The sequence below is a fragment of the Littorina saxatilis genome, linkage group LG7 (assembly GCF_037325665.1).
Source record: "Littorina saxatilis isolate snail1 linkage group LG7, US_GU_Lsax_2.0, whole genome shotgun sequence".
In the NCBI taxonomy this organism is placed as follows: Eukaryota; Metazoa; Mollusca; class Gastropoda; order Littorinimorpha; family Littorinidae; genus Littorina; species Littorina saxatilis.
The window spans coordinates 42,653,405-42,675,585 of NC_090251.1; the positions used below are offsets into that span (position 1 = coordinate 42,653,405).

Genomic DNA, 22,181 nt, shown 5'->3' on the forward strand with positions numbered 1-22,181 from the left:
TTGAGAAGATGATTAATATATATCTCCGATGTGACTCAGCGAAATATTACCAGACCCACAGGCGCCGCACAGACACAGACGGACACACCAATAGGGACATAAACACACGCACAAACAAACTCAGAGATACATGCAGACACACAGACACACAGACACGCACACACACACACACACACACACACACACACACACACACACACACACACACACACACACACACACACACACACACACACACTTAAAACCGTACTCGTCAATGTTCTGTTTCAATAATTGTACGGTTCATAAACAATCCTTTTTTGTTTTTATATTATTTATTTTTGAACGGTGGCAGTTTATCTGTTTCGGAGTTGAACACTTTCGTTTAGGACTGGGTGTTCGAGTGGTAACGCACTTGCGCTCGGAAGCGAGAGGTTGCGAGTTCGACCCTGGGTCAGGGCGTTAGCAATTTTCTCCCCCCTTTCCTAACCTAGGTGGTGGGTTCAAGTGCTAGTCTTTCGAATGAGACGATAAACCGAGGTCCCTTCGTGTACATTACATTGCGGTGTGCACGTTAAAGATCCCACGATTGACAAAAGGGTCTTTCCTGGCAAAATTGTATACGCATAGATAAAAATGTCCACCAAAATACCCGTGTGACTTGGAATAATAGGCCGTGAAAAGTAGGATATGCGCCGAAATGGCTGCGATCTGCTGGCCGATGTGAATGCGTGATGTATTGTGTAAAACAAATCCATCTCACACGGCATAAATAAATCCCTGCGCCTTGAATATGTGCGCGATATGATAATAATAATAATAAATGAGCATTTATATAGCGCAACATCATAACTTTACAATTATGCTCTTTGCGCTTGACACATTTAAGATTAAAACACAGTTATACAAGCATTTACATCTACATTCATAGTCAGCAACGCTTAATTAAAAACATACACCATCAAACATACATACAAAAGATTCTTCCACTAACTAAGTAATAAAAACATGAATAAAATAGGTAGTGAAAACAAGGAAATACCAGCTGAATACCCGTAATCAAACAGAACATGTAATCAACAATACTGAAAACAGCCCTAGATGTTTATATACATTATCACATTGTCACTAAAACAACAAATACACTACATGTAGCCTACTGATGGACTGAGAAAACAAAATCAGGGGTTGTATTTCTTGAAGAGGTGCGTTTTAAGTGCTCGTTTGAATGCTTGGGGTGACTGAGAGTGGCGGATGTGAAAGGGGAGAGAATTCCATTGTGTGGGTGCGCAGAAAGTAAAAGTGCGTTGTCCGTATGTTTTGGTTTTGGTGTGTGGAATGGTGAGGATGCGACAGTCAGAAGAGGCACGGAGTTGTCTTGCTGGAGAATAGACGGTGAGGAGTTCAGAGAAGTAAGCAGGAGACGAGCCAGAAAAGAAGTTAAAGCAGAGGGTGGACAGTTTGTAGTCAATGCGGGCTTGAATAGGTAACCAGTGCAGTGTGTGAAGAAGTGGTGTTGCGTGATCTCGTTTTCGTGCTTTCAGAATGAGGCGTGCTGCCGAGTTTTGGACTTTTTGTAGTTTATGCAGGAGGTACAGAGGACAGCCAGAGAGAAGATAGTTGCAGTAGTCAAGTTTAGAAAGAACAAAGGCACAGACAAGAGTGTTAGTTGTTTGACTGAGAGGAGAGTGTGTGGCGAATGGTGCTGATCTTACGAAGCTCAAAATAAGCTGCTCTACAGACTAAAGATCTATATATCTTTGTTAAGGGTCATGTCAGATGAAAGGGTGAATCTAAGGTTTCTAGCTGATGGTGAGAAAAGAATGTCGGTGTTGCCTATTTGAACAGAAACAGGTTGGGGAGAGGGAAATGTAATGTTCTTCTTTTTGCACAGTAAGACTTCAGTCTTATCATCATTCAGCTTAAGTTTGTTATCGACCATCCAAGATTTAACATCAGTGATGCATGTCTGAATGGTCTGGATGGCGGAATGTGTCTCTGCAGGGGGACTGGGTTTATACAGCTGGGTGTCATCAGCAAAAGACTGATTTAAAACAGAATGGTTTTGAATCAGTGTGGAGAGGGGCTTAGTGTACATAATGAAAAGGATGGGACCGAGTACTGAACCTTGAGGAACGCCGAAAGAAAGTGGGGCTGGAGCAGACATCTGGCCATCGACAAGCACAGCCTGAGTCCTGCCAATGAGATTGGACTCAAGCCATGCCAGCGGTGGACCGGAGATGCTGTACAGAGTCTGAAGTCTATGGAGAAGCGTGACATGGTCAATCGTGTCGAACGCTGCAGAAAGGTCAAGTAGGGTAAGCACTGACACATCACCACCATCCAGAGCAGACAGAATGTCACTGATTACTTTAAGTAGGGCTGTTTCAGTACAGTGAGAAGGGCGATAAGCGGACTGAGAGTGCGAGATCAAATCATGGGCGTTCAAATATGACAATAGCTGCTTCAAAACTACCTTTTCAAAAACTTTGGACAAGAATGATAAATTAGATACAGGACGATAGTTCTTCAAAATATTGACATCAAGACTAGGTTTTTTGAGAAGTGGTTTGACAAGTGCTGTTTTGAACAATGATGGAAAAACACCAGATAACAGACTATCATTGACAATTTGAGTAAGAGTTGGCAACAACACATCAAGATTCTCAAAAAGCAGTGGTGTGGGTATGGCATCAAGTGGACAAGTTGTTGGTTTGGACTTCAGAATAATGGATCTAAGGTCTTTTTCACTGATTGGCTGAAATGATGGAAAAGAACAATCAGTGGGAACATCAACATGACTGGAGGAAGCAGAATGTGCACCCATCTGATCAAGTTCAGAACGAATATCTGAAACCTTCTTGATAAAATAATCACTGAATACATCTGGCAGCTGACTAGCGGGGAAAACAGTGGGAAGTGGGGATACCTTACTGCGGCCGGTCAACCGGCTGCAAATATCGAACAGTTTTTTGCTTGAATCGCAAGCAATAATCTGGGTTTGGAGGAAGGTTGTCTTTGCTGCGTGTACTAACTTAGTTACAATGTCCTTTGCTCCTTGAAATATTTGTTTATGGACAGTAAGGCCAGTCTTGATATAAATTGCATAAAACAAAACATTAGAAAAAAATTAAAAATAAAAATCCCTGCGTTTAGAACTGTACCCACGGAATACGCGCGATATAAGCCTCATATTGATTGATTGATTGATTTATTGATTGATTGAATACCCATACATGCACAGCCTGGCGGTGACTTAACGATACATTTTTTACTACTGATTTGTTGGAGTCACCATGACAAAACGCGATGTATTTTAGCAATGAACCGGTGGATAGCTTCGAAGCTTTCAGGATCTCATACCTACAGTAGGCATTCTATATACTTTAGTTATAATATATTCCTTGCCGAGACCCGGATTTGAACCCAAGCCGATAATGAGCGACGAACTCGTTGGGGGCTCCGCTCACATATGTAACTTCAGCAGGACCGACGACGCACTGCAGATTATCCCAGCCCACTACACGTTGCATGAAAAGAAAGCAGGTCAAGTACTCGTCATAATCCCTATCGCGGCATAAATAATAGGCAGTGCGTCGTCTTTGTCGCTGAAACTGCGCAGGTATATTTTGCCCATTATAAAGCCACCGCACTACAGAAGAACAATATTCAAGGGCAACATATGGACCACTATTCACACCGAAACAAGATCACAGCTATTACTGACGCAGAGAAAGACAGGCGAGGCACTACTCACAAAAGCACGTGCTTTTCATATCGGGTAAAGTCTCACAGTGGAGACACATTACCCCCAATAAACGTACCCAGACGGTTGTTACGCCCGATTTTGTACCCAGAACATCGATGTGGCGTGTGGGTATGCTCACTCAAATTAGATTTTTTCAGGCATTTCGTCAAAGTTGACATCAAACTATATACGCATAAACTACTTAATGCCTCTGCCACTTGGTAGTATAATTTAAACCGAGATAGATCTTGTTTAGTAGGCGAAAAAATCGAAAATACCGCGTCTTTCACTCGTGTATTTAGTGCACTGACCTGTTCATCGGAAAAAATGAAATATAGGCTACTTACAGACTAAAACTATGTACAGAAACAAAGAAGAAATCACACACATCTATCAGATTTAATGTTATGTTTTGAATCAAAAGGAAAGGGGTGTAACATGAGGAATGTTTGTGTGTAGTGTTACGGTCCCCAGAATCAGCTTGTTACGGGTATCGCAGAAATATTTTTCGCTGTTGTTACGCGCCCTAGTTACATCGCTTTTAACTTTAGTCATATATATCGGTGAAAAAATGACAGGCAGTCACACTCAGTTGTACCAAGAGCTTTCTCTCTATCCCTCTGTCTATTTTTCATGGGTTCGGAGTTGCTTTTCTTCAGCAGGAGAATGAAGATCTCAGGTATGGTCGCTGACATCTTCTTCGGCATTAGCGCAACAATGTGCAACTAGGCTGCTGATTGATCATTGATTTTATTGGCTTTGACCAACATCTCCTCTGATGTGTACCACCTCACACACACACACACACATACACACACACACACTTACACACACACTTACACACTTACACACACACACACACACTTACACACACACACTTACACACACATATGCGAACATACACTCACTCACACACACACACACACACACACACACACACACACACACACACACACACTTACAGTTACACTTACACACACACACACACACACACACACACACACTTACACACACTCACACACACATATGCGAACATACACTCATTCACACACACACACACACACACACACACACACACACACACACACGCACACACACACACACACACACATGCGCACATACACTCACACACACACACACACACACACACACACACACACACACACACACACACACACACACACACCCCCTACTTCTTTACTTGAACTTGCTGGACATTTTATTTGGTTTGCATAAAACACGACTTCAAGTGTTTTCTTTCCCAAATAATAGTTTTACCTTGTTTTGAAGATTCACAACCATTACTGAACTAATGTGTTTTTGGTACGCTTCTGATTCTTTAGTGTAATACAATTTTAGCCAGCATACTTTCGCACCGCTTTCGCCTTCTGGGTACGTATATTGGGCGTAACGTGTCTCCACCGTGAGTCTGCTGCACTTACTTAAAGTAGCTAGTGGAAGGGAGGGCGGGGGTATTACTTCCAGTCTGTCTGTCAATCTCCAAATTTTCCTTTTACCTCCTCTTCCTGCTGTTTTCATGAAAGCTTTTACATCCTCTTCCTGCTGTTTTCATGAAAGCTTTTACATCCCTACAAATCACAGGATAAATACAAACTGCCTTCCACCAGTGCACAAGGTTTGTGGGTCATAGCATATATTTATACGTGACGCCCTTTGACACTGGCACGTAATAAACGTGTCAAAACTGGCACAGTGGAACCGCTAAGAGAACAGTATTCTGAAGTAGCCTACTCCCGCTTCACCGTTTTCTCTTTCATCGTTTCTCCTTTTACCGTTTCACCGTTAGCCCTTTCTCCTTTAACCGTTTCCCGTGTCACCGTTCAACAGCGCCGTTTCACTGTTTCACACACACACACACACACACTGACACACACACACACACACACACACACACGCACACACACACACACACACACTGACACACACACACATACCCCCTCCCCCCACACACACACACATGAAGGCGGGTGATGGCAGACGGCGAAACGCCACTATGCATCAGCTTCTGTCACGGCTAACTGGACGACGGCTACTTCAAAATGAAGGTAAAACGGGAAACGGTGAAACGAGACCAAACCAGTCCTCTTGTTCTATGTTCCTCTGTCATCGCCTGCACTAAAACAGTGGAACCCTTCTTGTAAGACACCCTCCCCCACCCACACCACTAACATTTGTGTAAATAAGGTTGTAAAAGGGATGGAGTCTTCAAATGGAGATACATTAACAGACGTTGTCAACAAAGAAATCTCAAAAGCAAGGTCTTAAAAAAGGGGCGCGGACGGAGGGGCGTGTGTGTGTGTGTATGTGTGTGTGTGTGTGTGTGTGTGTGTGTGTGGCTGGAGGGGGTGGTGCCTTAAAGGGGAGGTTTCACTGTGTGCTCCATGTTCGGGACATTTTGCGCACTTCACATTCAAATCGGTCACGCTCCACCTTTCAAACTGTCACCTTCGTATTGGCACTTAAAGGTGGTCGTCTACATTTTTGCTTTTTTTCAATAATCTTATGGTTAGATTTCGCTAAAAAGTTATGTCAGATGATGAATGAACCATGGGGAAAAAAGTTATAGAAAAAAAAATATATGTAAACAAAGATTTTATTTTTGGGTAGCGTGACTCACGCTTCCAATATTTTGTTTTCTGTTTGCTGAGAACATGTGCTTTGCCTAAAAATACTGACCAATCAAATTCATGTCACTATGCTTATAGCCACGCCCAAACAAGCGCAGCAACAGTTTGACACTGGAGCGCTGTCCACGCTTTTTTTTTAAACGCACGAAATGCACGGGATTTGAGAGGAGTTTTGCGCTTGGCATTTTCCAAATAAGGATATCCTACTATGAGTACTACGCTGGAATACTACAATGAATTTTCAATCGGCTACACTGGCTTCGTCTTTCCTGATCGAAAGGGGGTGTATTGTTGATATTTGTAGATAATAGACTCTGCATTTTAATGGTCAAATGGCGATTTCGGTATAAAAATGTAGACAAGGACCTTTAAACAAAAGCACACAAAAATTTGCAGGTTTTGCTTTGATACATTGAAATATAATTGCGTGCACTTAGCAAAAACTGCGAAGCCAAGTGTGCTATTGTTTGTACTTTTCGGTGCATATAAGATGCATGTCTGCAAACCATAATATATGTTTCAGTGAACTTTTTCATCTGTCGTGTCTTTTTGAAAAGTGCGTTGAAATAACGGTTTTCAAATGTACGCTTGCCCGGCAAAAAATACATCTACACACGGAGTATTTCCTTAGCCCAAACGACAGAAAATGCCCCAATTACAACTACAACAATAAAGGCCTAAACTGCAACAAAAAATGCCCCAATTGCAACAGAAAAAGCCCCAATTACAACAGAAAATGCCCCAAAATTGCAAAAGCAAATATCCCCCCCCCCCCCGAAAAAAAGGCTTATAGGTAAAACGCTTCAAAATGCAAATGTTACTACATTAAGACATTATAAGATGTTTGGTGGCTTGTTGACAGACCAGCTTTTTTGTCCGTCGCGATATAACCTTGAATGATGGTTGAAAACGACGTTAAACACCAAATAAAGAAAGAAAGCTTTTTTGTTGGTCCAAGGGGACCATATCGTCTTTTGTTTCATCTTTATCGATCAAGGCCGAAGGCCGCGGTTGATAAATATGAGACAAAAGGCGATATGCTCCCCGAGGACCAACAACAAAGTGCTGGTCTGACAACAAGCTACCAAACATCGTTTTTGTCATCATTTTGGTTGTGCAACAAAATGCACAATAACCCACAGGGAGACGAATTTTTAGAATCCAACTCCGGGCCACAAAGCATCGTCACTGTAGCACGAGATAACACGTCAAACTTGTATGTGACGTCAAACGTAGCTTGTTGACGCTTTTCTTCCAGTCTGAAAATGTACAGAGCTGCGATCATACGTACGTGTGAGTTCAGTAAGTGTTGAGCATATTTCTTTTCTTTTAAGTGTTTATGACTTTTCGTTGTTGATTTTGCGATTACAGAGATAAGTTGCAAATTGACCATGAGTCGCCGCGGTAATTATCAACATTGATTGGGTCTTTGAGAGTGAATGCTTACAATCGTTGTCCTCGGAAACACAAATCCAAAGCCACGATGGTTCCACACATCAAACAATCAGCCTGATTGGCTTTTACTTTGACAATCCACGTTTCACATGAAAGCTCAAACCCATTCACCACCTCGAGTTATTGCATGGGGAACATGAGATTTATTTACCAGGTGTTTGTGAATGAAAACTCGTGAAAATGATGACAAAATCATTTGACTCTTTCTACAATAATTCCCTGATGTTTGGCTCAAATGGGAGACGTACACGGGGGTCATTTGGGACAAAAATAAAGCAAGATGACCTTTTGTTGGTCAAATTATATCAGGTGTGACTTTCTGAGCAGATAAAAATATGCCTGAGAACAAAATCCGATATGTCACTGCCATGGAAACTTTCCGATATGGCCACCGAAAATCTAATTTAGGTCACCCGTCACTTCGATTCCGTCGGGCTTCAATGAGGCTTTGGTCGGGCGTAAATCGACCATGGTAATCTCGAAGTTTCAAATGGAAGCCTATCAGAGGGTAAATGAATTCATGATTTTATACATAATGTTCAGATTCTGTATTCATTCAAAATTAAACAACACGAAAAATCACATTTTGGGTCAGGTTTTTACCCCGTCTCTTGTCTTCATTCAAAGAACACTTATACAGGTGAACATATATCCCTTTGATCAAAACCGTTGTACTACAGTCACCCCTTTACCTCAGCATCCACAGCGCAGCGCGTGTTGGCACGGATGATGGTTTTATTGGCGGACGTTGGCTTCCAAGTTTGACATTTATGGTCTCCATTAATGTACGTTAAAACCTCTCAGCTTTGTCGAAATAATCCGCAATATGTAACGCACGACATATTAGTTAGCAATTTTCTCCCCCCTTTCCTAACCTAGGTGGTGGGTTCAAGTGCTAGTCTTTCGGATGAGACGAAAAATCGAGGTCCCTTCTTGTACACTACATTGGGGTGTGCACGTTAAAGATCCCACGATTGACAAAAGGGTTTTTCCTGGCAAAATTGTATAGGCATAGATAAAAATGTCCATCAAATACCCGTGTGACTTGGAATAATAGGCCGTGAAAGGTGAATGCTCGCCCTAGTAGGCTTGAGGTTTGCTGGCCGGTTTTTTTTTTTTTTTTTTTTTTTTTTTTTTTTTTTTTTGCTTAACGCCCAGCCGACCACGAAGGGCCATATCAGGGCAGTGCTGCTTTGACATATAACGTGCGACACACCACACAAGACAGAAGTCGCAGCACAGGCTTCATGTCTCACCCAGTCACATTATTCTGACACCGGACCAACCAGTCCTAGCACTAACCCCATAATGCCAGACGCCAGGCGGAGCAGCCACTAGATTGCCAATTTTAAAGTCTTAGGTATGACCCGGCCGGGGTTCGAATCCACGACCTCCCGATCACGGGGCGGACGCCTTACCACTAGGCCAACCGTGCCGGTCTGAATGCGTGATGTATTGTGTAAAACATTCCATCTCACACGGCATAAATGAATCCCTGCGCCTTGAATCCGTGGTTGAGATATGTGCGCGATATAAATTGCATAAAATAAAATAAAATAAGACATCCATAGGTAGAAGTGAGAGAAAAAAGGTAAGCAATCAACACGCCCTAAATATGGTTTTTTTCAGCTGCACAATAGTAGTAGTTCTTACAAGTTTTGCAAGAGAAACAACATGTAATGTTTCTTGAATGATGTTTCACTGCCTTGCATTTTAATTATATCAGGAATGAAGTTCCACATGAGGGCACCAGAATATGAGAGACTGGACTTGTACAGGGCAATTTTTGATGTTGGGTTAATTAATTTGTTTAGTTTTCTTGTATCATTCAGTTTGAAATTGAAGGCAATGAGTGTAGGTGCATTTCCTATCATAACTCTATGCATCATTATTATTATTATTATTATGAACATTTGTGCGCCTAATCTAAATATAGCCCTAGGCGCTTACAAAATATACAATACATAGTGAACATTATACGAAACACAAATCGACAAGGACCAAGACACTCGGACTCATACACTCGCAGACAGACGCACAGCGAGAACGCGACGCACTCACTCATACCAACTACAGGCACACGCATTCTGAAGACGGAAAAACAGTCATAAATAAATAAATAAATTATTGGATACATAAAGTTAGTTGAGATAAGAAGAATAGAGCTGGGAAGGGAAGAAGAAGGAGAGAGAAGGAGACAGATTAAGGACCAGCATCATCACACTTTTGTTTCAGGCAAATCTTAATTTGATAGGAAAAATCTGTAATCTTTTATAATTAGACGTAGAGAAAGATGGGTTTTTAAAGAATGAATTTAACAGCCTGTCTTTGTCCCCAGCCCAAGCGTTTCAAAGTGTTTGCACTTGCAGAGTCCCACACTGTGGAAGCATAGTCAATAGTTGATTGAATATGTGCCTGACAAAAACAGTTTCCGTGTGCGTAGGTCTAGAAAGTGTTTAATTTTTGATAACTGATATATATTTTTAGAAGTGTTTTTACAAAGTGTATCTACATGTTTTGACCAAGACAGGTTATTATCAATGGTTATTCCTAACACTTTATGGCTATCAACTTCGGTTACATCTTGGTTTTGTATTTGGAGTTTCGGAAATCTGAATGATAGATTTTGTCGTTCTTGTCTAGTGGTTAGAAGCATGCATTTACTTTTATTTGGGTTCAGTGACATCTGGTTTAGTTCTGACCATTCCAGCAATCGATCAATGTTTTCTTGGAGGACTCTTGCTAGTTCACTTTGTGACTAGAATGAATTGTAGTATCATCTGCAAATAGTTCACACATACATTTAACAAATAATGGTAGATCGTTATGAGTTATGAGCGAGCATAAATAGATCCCTGCGCCTTGAGTCCGAGTCTGGAGATACGCGCGCGATATAAGACTTCATAATAATAATAATTGTTTGTTTATTTGTTGCTTAACGTCCAGCCGACTACGCAGAGCCATATCAGGACGAGGAAGGGGGGGATGAAGGGGGCCACTTGTCAAGCGATTCCTGTTTACAAATGCACTAACCCATTACTTGTGTCCCAGCAGGCTTTAGTAAAACTAAATTAATACCTACTGGAAGATTACCAGTTTCCAGTATGTTAAAATAGGCTTAACCTATCTACTGCTGGACTTACATCAGAACACTAACAGATTAAACTATACATGAATCGCGAGACAAGCGGCAAGAGAAGAGATTTTTGGAAAAAATACAGGTGAATGAGCAAGAAGGCAGAAAAAAGAAAAGAATTCATGAAGAAAAAGAGAGCATGACAGGAAAGAGGAACCAAAAATCTACCTAACAGCAAACTAGAAAGCTCCTGCGGTTCCAAAAACAGGAGGGGCCTTTAATTTCATAACCGCAGTGCCCCACTGCGGGAAATAATAATAATAATATAAATAAAAAATAGTAAAGGACCAAGAACAGAACCTTGTGGTACTCCAAACCTTACTGTTTGTTTACAATAGTATGATTAATTCAGATAATTACTTTGCTGTCTGTCTGACAGGACAGATTTTAAAATGTCAACAGAATCGGTTGCCAGTCCATAAATCTCTTTTGTCCATAAAAGCTTTTTGATCAGAAGTTCTTGGTAAATTAGGTCAAAAGCTTTGACAAAGTCAACAAATAGAGCAGCACAGAACTGGTTATTGTTAATGTTGGTTTAAAGAAAGAACGAACGAACGAACGAATGGCGTAGGCCGTAGGCCCATTGCAAAAAGAGGACAGTGGGGTTAGGAAGACAAAAAAACTCGAATAATACACAATAGTATAGGAAAGTCCGACTGTTGGAATGGCGCGTCGCGGATTCCGTATCGCGTTCAGTGTCTTTTGTATTCACTTGATCATTTACACGACCGATAACCAGTCTCTCATCCAAGAGAAGAGAGAGAGAGAGAGAGAGAGAGAGAGAGAGAGAGAGAGAGAGAGAGAGAGAGAGAGAGAGAGGGTGTGGGTTGGAGACGGGATGGTTCGCTTGCGTCGTTCTCCCATGAAAAACGTAGCTGCGAATCCATGAATAATAAGTATTGTGTCAGGAGAAAGAATCAAACTCCTTTGCAGCCCCACCATCATTCAAATGTTATTGCGTCAGAAACTACTTGTCAAAATTGAACAGCCCTTCCCGTGTTCATCATTATGTTATCCGGCCCAGATCTGTCTTGGCTGTCACACGGAATAAGAGTGGTCTTTCACTTGGACATAGGAATTTGAACTCAAAGCTTAAGACTAGTTCACACTCACAGGGCTTCACCTCATACTCTTTGTAGCGATCTTGAGCATCTTTTCAAGTCGGAGATAGAAATATTTACTGAGACACTCTCCCGTCGCTTGTTTGCGATTAAAACATGCATGCATGCAGCCTCTGCCTTTGAGATGAAAAAAGCTATTTTGCAGCGTAACACATTATATATACATTAAATATAGATTTGGTCTGTGGCTTAAAGATGCAGTGCAGGTCACAGCTTTGCTGAAGCAACGATGTGTCTTTTTGTCGCAGATTACGGTATTTAAACAGTCAAAAGCTTCACACAACTACTCACAGATCACTACACATATCTTTGGTGTTGCCAGCCCAACGAAACTGTATGCGGTTTGTCAGGTCGTATCTCCCACCAAAATGTAAATAAAGGCACAGTGCGCCTCCCGTAAACCACCACAGATACTGTCAGGCTTTTACACAGTACAAACACCCTTCCATTTGAACGCTCACCAAACGGGAACATCCTAGATGCCCTACGTAAAGAGCGAGCAATTTTCAAAGAATTAATTGTGCAGATTGTGTCAGAGACAATCGGACCGTGGTGCGTTTTGGCGCTAGACCTAACTTTTAAAATCTAAATAATAAATTGACAGCTTGTTACACAAACATTCTTAAAACATAAAAGAATCATTTTTTCATCAAGACAAGATCAGTACAATTCGAAGTTTTGAAAGTTTGAAAAAAGAAACGCCCGGAAGCAGGGTCACGCAAGGTCGTGGTTCTCGTAGCAGACGACGGTTTATGTCTATCGCCAGTTCCTCTGAACAGTCAAAAGCCATCGCAAGAGTTCTTGTGAACCACAGCCGTTTGTTTCGTGCATAGTCAGAAGTACATAATAACGTGCTATTGCAGATAAGCTCACAGCGAGTCGCTTTAAATTACTAACTGACGACTGCATTGTGAAAAAGGGAAACTGGATCACACGGGTTCACGATGGCTCAGGGGTAAGATAAACCACGCAAAAATAAATTCTTTGAAAATTGCTCGCTCTTACGGAGGGCACCTAGGATGTTCTCAAGCGGTGAGTGTTTAAATGAAAGGGTGTTTGTACTGTGTGTAAAAGCCTGACAGTATCTGTGATGGTTTACGGGAGGCTTACTGTGCCTTTAACCTTTCCCGTGATCACGTTCTGGGGCTGAAGGCTGTTGAAGGTATGCCAAAATGTACTCACATACCATCTTTTATAATCAAACTCAATGTCTTGACGTAAAGTACCCAAGATGGAAAGAATTCTCTCTCTCGCCGAGACTAATAAACTTCCATGTAGGCTTTTGACTAATTAGTTCACGTTTGGGATCTGATGCGAGCCTGATCGAGGGCCACGCTTTCCTACCTAGACAATGAACATTAATTTGTAAAAAAAAAAAAAAAATTAAAAAGGAGCAGTTTTTGACTACTTGCAAGAAGGTCATTGCAACTTGGTATAATTTCAAACGGATAGATATCTGAGGCATGACTGAAAGCCCTGGGAGCTCCGTGCACCTTGAAGTGTCAAGGACAGTAACTTTAAACGGTACATTAATTGCTTCTCGTCTAATGCGATCATGTTCATCACCCCATATCTGTAAGACTAATAGAACACGGAATAAGAGCTTATTTTTTTTGTAATGTTTTTAAATTCTTTGTGTGCTGAACTTATTAAGCAAATTGACACAGGTATTGCTGAAAAGGTAATTCAACAAAACATTCCTTTCTCTGTACAGAAAGCAGCGAGGCGTTTGATTCTTCGCACACGGTTTAGTCCAAGCAAACTCTCGTCCCGTGTTACAAAACACACCAAAAAACAACCCTGAACAGATCTGCGTTGATGAATATGATCATCTACACGAAAAGAAACGTACCTTTAATCAAGACCACAAGCCACATCTTCTTTCATCGTATTTATGTTTGCGCTGTACAATAGCTTTTCATTCACCTCAAAGGCGGATGCTGCATGCATGTTGTAAGAGTAAACAAGCGCAACGTGTGTAGGTAAATATAATTGTTCAAGAATTCAAAAGATGCTCAAGATCATTGCAAACAGAATGACTGGGATTTGAACCCGTGTGAACGAGTTTAAAGCCTTGCAACCGCTCTTCAGCGTTGAAAAAGTATGTATTTGTACCTTCGCTTTCTCGCTACTATTCGTTGGTTTAAACAGCGTTCTAAGTGACAAAATTACATTGCCATCACAACAATAATACTTGGTATACTACTTGAACTGGTTCAACGCAGAAAAAGTATGTATTTGTACCTTCGCCTTCTCGCTACTATTCGTTGGTTTAAACAGCGTGCTGAGTGACAAAATTACATTGCCATCACAATAATAATACTTGGTATACTACTTGAACTGGCTCAACGCAGAAAAGTTACTATGTATTTGTACCTTCGCTTTCTCGCTGCTATTCGTTGGTTTAAACAGCGTTCTTAATGACAAATATCTATATCAATCACAATAATAATACTTGGTATACTACTTAAACTGACTCAACGCAGAAAAAGTATGTATTTGTGCCTTCGCTTTTTCGCTACTATTCGTTGGTTTAAACAGCGTTCTCAATGACAAATGTGCATAGCCATCACAATAATAATACTTGGTATACTACTTGAACTGGCTCAACGCGAGCAAAAGCCTACTGTGCCGGAAGAAGGTACCAGTACAGGAATAGGCTTACACGTCGTAAGCTTACACGGTAAACACTTTAACCATTATTAAAGGTTGAGATGACTATGTAATTAGTTCAATATTTTATGTGTGTGTGGGGGGGGGGGGGTAGGGGTGTGTGTGTGGGTGTGTGTGTGTGTGTGTGTGTGAATGCCACGTGCGTGCGTGCGGGCGGGCTTGTGTGCGTGCGTGCGTGCGTGTGTGTGTGTGTATGTGCGTGTGTTTGTTTATGTACAAGAGAAACAAAGACAGAGACAGAGAGAGGTGGGAGGGGGAAAATACAGAGACAGGGAGACAGACAGACTGACAGACAGACATAGACCGAGGAAGAGAGAGAAAGAGGGAGGGGGAGGGGGGCTATCTTACAGTGTGTCCTGTCAGAATGCAGAATGTAAAAGAAATTCAATAAAAGAATAGAAAAAAAGGTAGTGTGGGATAAGCCGGAGATCTCCATTGTCAATCTGTGATTATCACAAAGGGTAAAAGAAACGAAAAAGCAAACACTACGATATAGATAAGCTATTGGTAGAAACCACACAATAAAAGAAAACAGAATAAAATACAAAATAAAATTAAAATAAGAAATAAAAACACGCTGATTAGCTTGTACTGCACACACCTGTCAACGAAACCTACTGAGCAAAACAATACCCTAACTGCGCTAGCTATTAGCACAGGCACACCATCGTTTGTCAGCAGGTGTTGCTAATACGTACACTGCAAGTGCTGAATGAATGTGTGTACAATTTGTTTTTACGCCGACCGCGGAATGTGAATGAGTTAAACTCATTAACTGATACAGTTTGTGTTTGGTATACCATTTGTGGTATAATAAAGCAAATGAAGCCCTTAACTTCGATGATTGCGACGACGTGTTGAGAGAGAGAGAGAGAGAGAGAGAGAGAGAGAGAGACTGATAAAGTGAAAGAGAGAGAGAGTGAAAGAGAGAGAGAGACTGAGCAAGTGAAAGAGAGAGAGAGATTGGTTGGATTGATTGGATTGTTTACTCATTTAGGCCATAGCCCCTTATGAGGGGGTAAACATATATACAATGACATAATGACATTTGCACACAAATCAAATGAAATAAATCATACACGAACTAAGACATTACATTTCAAATAAAATATATCGTAGGCTTACATGAACTAAGACATAACAACACTACGTAGCCGAAATGCTTTGTACACATAAACTGACAACTTTCGAACAATACCTTCATTCACAGATGCCATAAGCATAGAAAACTTGTGTAAACTTGGGTTTCTATAAAACTTAGCAGGAATAAACTGGCATCGCAAATCACGAAGTGCGGGGCAACAAAGCACAAAATGAAACTCATCTTCCTTACGTTCCCTGCACGATGGGCATAACAACATATCCGCATCGTATCTCTTATATCGATTGACGTGCACAAATAGTTCTGTTATTCCACCTCGGAATCTTGCCATAATAATTTTCAAATGCCTATCCATGTTCAATAATAAATAAGGTTTTACTTCGTGCACAGTGCAAAATGTCCTATATAACGCAAATCTATCACTGTTCTGAACATGAAAATTCCATTCCTGCCATCTACAATCAATCAATCTTTCTCTGAAATCTTTCAAAAAACGGTTCTCATCTTGCACTCCTTGATTCATCCATACAAACCCAAAACCATTCTGACATAATTTACAACGTACGCTAGACACCCAGTTTCTTTTACCTCTTTCATCCAGTTCACGCAACATTTTATAGGCTTTATGTGGCAATCTATTTACGTCCATTCTTAACTTCTTCTTCTTCTTCTTCTTCCTCGTTCATGGGCTTAGACTCCCACGTTCACTCATGTTTTCAGCACGAGTGGATTTTTACGTGTATGACCGTTTTTTACCCCGCCATTCAGGCAGCCATACGCCGATTTCGGGGGAGGCATGCTGGGTATTTTCGTGTTTCTATAACCCACCGAACTCTGACATGGATTACAGGATCTTTTCCGTGCGCACTTGGTCTTGTGCTTGCGTGTACATTCTTAACAACCAGTATTTAACACAACGTATTGCAGCATTCACATAAATGGGATACCTATTCATCTCTCCGTACACAAAATCGTTGGGTGTGCGTGATCCAACACCAAGAAATTTCTTTAGGGCAAATAAATGAACTTTTTCAAAGACACATACAGAGAGAGAGAGAGAGAGGGGGGGGGGGGGGGGGGGGGGGGCTTGCTGTCAACAAAAAGTCAAAACTGAATTGGAGAGAGACGGACAGGCTGATCTGTGTGTGTGTGTGTGTGTGTGTCTGTGTGTGTGTGTGTGTGTGAGATTGACAGTGACAGACAGATAGAGAGATAGACAGAGAAAGAGACAGCGAGAGTATTGCAACACCACACACAACACTTGCTGAGAACGGAAAGCAGCACTGGCACCGCACCAACCCCCCCCCCCCCCCCCCCCGTCCTTCTGAAGTTGCCCCCACAGCGCACTTTATCATTATCGCCGATTGGCAGCCATACTTTGTCATACACAGCTCTAGCCTCGGACACGTTTTAAAACAATGTTAGCCGAGCTACACGTTATTCTCCACCCTTTCTCCCTTCCGACGAATGTACCGAACAAATGACAGATGCGACGTGTTGACTGCTGTTGTGTTTAGGTCAAGTTATTGGGTCACGTTTTTGTCGGCCATTGACATTGAAAGACGGAGGGGCGGGCACGGTGCGGGAGGGGGGGGGGGGGTGGGTGGTGAAACCAGGTCAGCCGATGACCTTGCAAGGAGAGATGGAGGAGGATGTTGAAACCAGTACACATGTTGCAAAATGACGTTGTACGACCAAATCTCATTGCCACTCACCCAGATTTCATCCATGTTAGCTTGTATGAGGTGCTTACTCATGACGAGCAGTCGCGTAACAGTCACAGAATGCGAAGGAAGCGAGCAAGAGTTTCAGGCGCGGTTTTCTCCACAGTGCGCGGTAAACTGGCTGCGTAATCTTAGAGAATGTAGAGATCGAATCACAGAGTAATAGTCTGAGAACACACACTCTCTGGTGAAATGCAGTGCAGGCCGGGCGTGTTTTTTGGCAGTAACAACAGATCTTCGTTTCTCGGAACATCGACCGCACTGTCGATCTCCTCTCGACACTGAGTATGGCCGGATAGTGTTATTTACAGAACCACACGGACAGCATTCAGTTTCAGGTTCCGGGGTTGCATACACCAGTAGGCTACACGCTAAAGTGGAAGCATTATAATACGTAGTGTTGAACGCGTTTTCAGCCCGTGCAACATTTCCTCCTCAGAACAACCTGAATCGTGCTTTCCCCTCTTGACGAGCCGGATAGAGCAATTTCCGTAGCTATAAATAGCTGTCAATGCCAGACACAGTTTCAGCGGCTATCTCTACGGAACATGAACAACAGCCTCGTATTATATAATTTCCGGTTGAACCAAAGGGTTAATTGCACGTGTTGTCAACCGACACTCCGGATGTTTCACAGAACGTTCGTGCTGTCACTTTCAAAAAGTCAGACAGAAAATTCCCGCAGCGCAACAGCCTCGCACAATACTGAAACACCGGCAGACTGTTACTGAATGGGCTGCCAGGAGTTTTGCAAAACGATCGTGCTTTCTGTCGTGCGGACAGAGAAATCCCCAGAGCCACAAATAGCTTTCAGTGTCAGGTTTTTGTCAAGGGCCTGTTCAGGAAACACAGTGTTGAGCAGACGCTAATTCTAGGGCCATGAGCCCTAGTATTACGCTGGCGTTGGCTCACATGTATGTATAGCTGAAAGCTTATGGGTGTCGGCAGGCGTTTGCGCATGCGCTTATGTCGTCATCAGTTTGTGTACACAGAAAGTTGTGACATCCGTCACCCTATGGGAGGGGTGAAGGCACAATTGGTCATCACTGAGTTTGTGTAACACAGGAAGTTGTGAATTACAAAAATTGTTCAACAAAAACATCAGAGATCGAATTGTGCAGGGTCAACCGCAACAAACTCAAACCGAGCCATGCATACTTACCTGTATTTGAGTGACTTATATACCAACATTTTTATTTCTTATTTTCAGCACAGGTGTAGGAAAAATCATGAACCAAAATGTTATTTATTTTCTAATTTAACATTTTTTTTACAAATGGGACCATGTTCCTTTAAACAAACAGTGACAATAAACATTGTTATGTTAAAAAAAAGAAAAAACAAAAAAAGCTTTTGCGCACAAATCAGAAAATACATTGTACATTTTACTAAACCGTGAGTTTCTGTGGCAAAGCCCGACCGAGGAAATTGCACTGGTTTTATTTTTAGATCAGTGGGAACTGAATAGTGGATTATTTTTAGATCAGTGCATGCTACAGGAGTACGGGAGACAACTCCAACTGACTAAATTTGTCGTCTGCTTTTGTTTTCGATACGAGACGAAGCACTGACTTATGCCGCTGAAAAAAACTGAAATCAGCATTAGATCAAACCGATCAACTTTTATCCAAATCATGCAGTTTGTAATTAAAGTAAGAGCTCTGAAGTTGTTCATGTTGATTTCTTTTTTGTGGTTTCTTTGAAAGTGAAACTAAACAAATACAACATTATACGCACACTGTGTTGAAGTATTTACTATATTATGTGTGTGTTCTACAGCGCCCGCGCGTGGGTGTGTGTGTGTGTGTGTGTTCGTGTGGGCGCATGACTTTGGGGTTCACATGGTTTGTTTGTTTGTTTGTTTCAGACCCACACCCATATACACACATTTCACATTTAAACCATTTGTCGGCCCCCTGTCGATATTTATCGACTAAGTTCCTTTGTGTTGCATTGTTGTGCAAGATGACTGAGTGTGTGCAAGAAACCACTTTGACCATTCACCTAAACATTACATGAAGGAACGTCTGGGAACCTGCTGATTTGAATCAGCAAATTTTCTTGTTATTATTATGTCTACTTACATCGGAGTACAACATTCGGATTAAGCAAAGCAAAGCCCACGACCAGCTGAGTGTCTCGCGGCGACTGGGGTGGGGTGTGATTGACCGTTGACCTCACCCCGGCATTGAAACAACAGGAAGTGGAGGGGGTTATGACAAAGCAACTCTCCCGCTGAGAGAGACAGTTAGACACCGACACTTGGTACCTTTTTGTATCAGTGAACGAGCGCGGGCAGCCTCTACTGGAAGCACTCTGGAGATAATGATAGGGTTTACTCTGTCGAGTCTTCATATCGAACCATTATTCTTGCGTGCTCCGCCGCTGGTGTTATGCAATATGTCTAGGTTTCACAAGAATTCCTTGTTTTGGTCACCGACACACTGAACATTTCTGTACACAAAGAACTGTCACCATTGCATTTATTTTGCTCTTTTTCTCATTTTGTTCATGTTGTTTGAACACCGTGTTAACTATTTACAGGAACTTCGTAACTTGTTACTAAAACTAAAAGTTCCGCAGCAGAATCGTCACTGCATATGACATTTTGTTATTTCTTGCAATGTTTTTAATTGTTACTCGTTCTTCTCACTCTCTTCGTGTTGTTTTTACACTTTGCAAATAGTTGTGTTTGTGTGTGCTGTAAGTTCCTCACGAAACACATTTTCCGCCACTCTGCATTTGACATAATTTTAAAAATGTCGGGTCTTCTTTGTTTGAATTCTTCGCACTCTGTTCACATACATGTTACTCTGTATGTCTTCTTTGCAATAACATGGGTATCTTTTACTCAAAGTTTCTCAACAGGGAGATCTTGCAGTGCATGTAACATTTCGTACTTTCGTACAGTATTCTTTGTTAGCTCATTTGTGGTCTTTTGCTCAAAGTTCTTCAACAGGGAGATCCAGCCCCATTGCATTTGACAATTTTCAATCTTTATTCGTCTGTTTATTTTTTGTTCGACTAATAACTTCATTGTTCTCCATTGCAAAACGTTGGGTGATCTTTTACTGCCTGCAGTGATGACCATATCACCAAGAAAATTACATGGTAATTTGCATCAAGATTGCAGTATATTTCAGCCGGCCAATGATTGACAGTGCACTGCATCAGATCTGCTCTCATTGCTTTACTTATCATTGCAAGGCTCAGAACAATTCATGGGAGCAGTGAGCTGTTTTATGCTATGACATAACTGAACCCAAGTGACCTGGATACCATTTTATTTTAAGGAACATCGCTTCGATGGTTTTATGTTATGTGCAGATTGCTCATTGTCATAATACATTAGTTGGGTGGCTGCTTCATCTGAGTCACCTTGTGTTACATGTTACTGTGATTATGTGTGGATTGGTGCTTCCTCCTTTTTAGTCACTTTTCTTCCACTGATGATACCGTGATTGAAGTTGCATTGCTGCTCCCACCTTTGATTCCCGTTTCAGTCGTTCATTTTTCTGTATATGAGTGGATTGGGGTAATTCAAATGACATAGTATACATTAATCAACATTAGACAACCAATGCCTTTAATACAGCAATTGCAGGCAGGATCAGGACATTTCCCATGGATGAATGCGTTCATATCATTGATTAAATTTGCGCATATTGCGCAGGTGAAACTTTACAACGACGGGGTTATTTTTTCAGTCATTTGAATTTAACAAATATTTTGATAGCTGTTGTGCATGAACTTTAGTTCGTCCACGACCATTCTACAAAGTTTCGAGTCTATAGGTAAAATGGTCGGACATTTACCTTTTCTCCAAAACTGAGGTGTTATCAAATTACACCTCCGAAATTGTCAATGGCGCGGAAGCTTTCCTGAATAGGCATGGCCTTGAACCCAGCTCTAACTGCTTTCTTCAGGTCACCAATGATCTAGGGGATGAGGCGTGTGTTTGTGCATACTCTAAAAATACGACTATGGCTGCATCATTGGAACCCCTTTCATGACCGTGCCTAAACATGGCAAAATACGGTATAAAGGAGTTAGTTTGATTTTACGTTGGAACGTTCTTTTATGCGGAGTTCCATTCTACGTTTTCAAAGTCGCACACACAACTAATCCCCCCTCCCATGTTCTACAACATGTTTTGGCCCTGTTGATCTCTGATCAACCCTTTTTTCTTGTGTAGACAGGCCTTGTACACTGATCGATCAGTCGAACAGATGTTTCACAGAGCAACATTGCCTTCTTCACAAAACAAGTCAGATCACAAGCACATGATCTTAAAAAGATAATAGATACCTGTGGTCAGATAGAATCATTCAAACAACCATACATAGCTTTCTGTTTTAAAGTTTGATCGGCTGCCTCAACTGAACATTCCGCAGTGACCTGCATAGGCCCTATAATGTACGGTATCGTCACAGATCGAGTTGCACGCGTTAAAGCCAGAGTAGCAGGTGTTTCACGGAACAGCGGGGTTGTCTGACCTTGACATGACCGCGAATCAACTGAGTAATTCCCACAGCCATAAATAGCTTGAATTGACTATGTTCGATTGAACTGATAACTTGTGTACACTAGCATAC

General features: G+C 41.6%; 1 protein-coding gene across 2 annotated transcripts in view; it reads right to left on the minus strand.

Annotated features, from left to right (window-relative positions):
* Positions 1-22,181, minus strand: part of LOC138971507 (prestin-like) — a 43,323-nt gene that overhangs the window by 10,679 nt on the left and 10,463 nt on the right. The window contains exon 1 of one of the 2 annotated variants that reach the window (XM_070344253.1): positions 17,578-18,289. The exons of the other annotated variant lie outside the window; for it this stretch is intronic. Within the exon in view, the coding sequence (XP_070200354.1) occupies positions 17,578-17,619 (42 nt within the window). The 5' untranslated portion in view covers positions 17,620-18,289. Of the gene's footprint in view, positions 1-17,577; positions 18,290-22,181 lie in introns of those variants that run through there. 2 annotated transcript variants of the gene reach the window in all.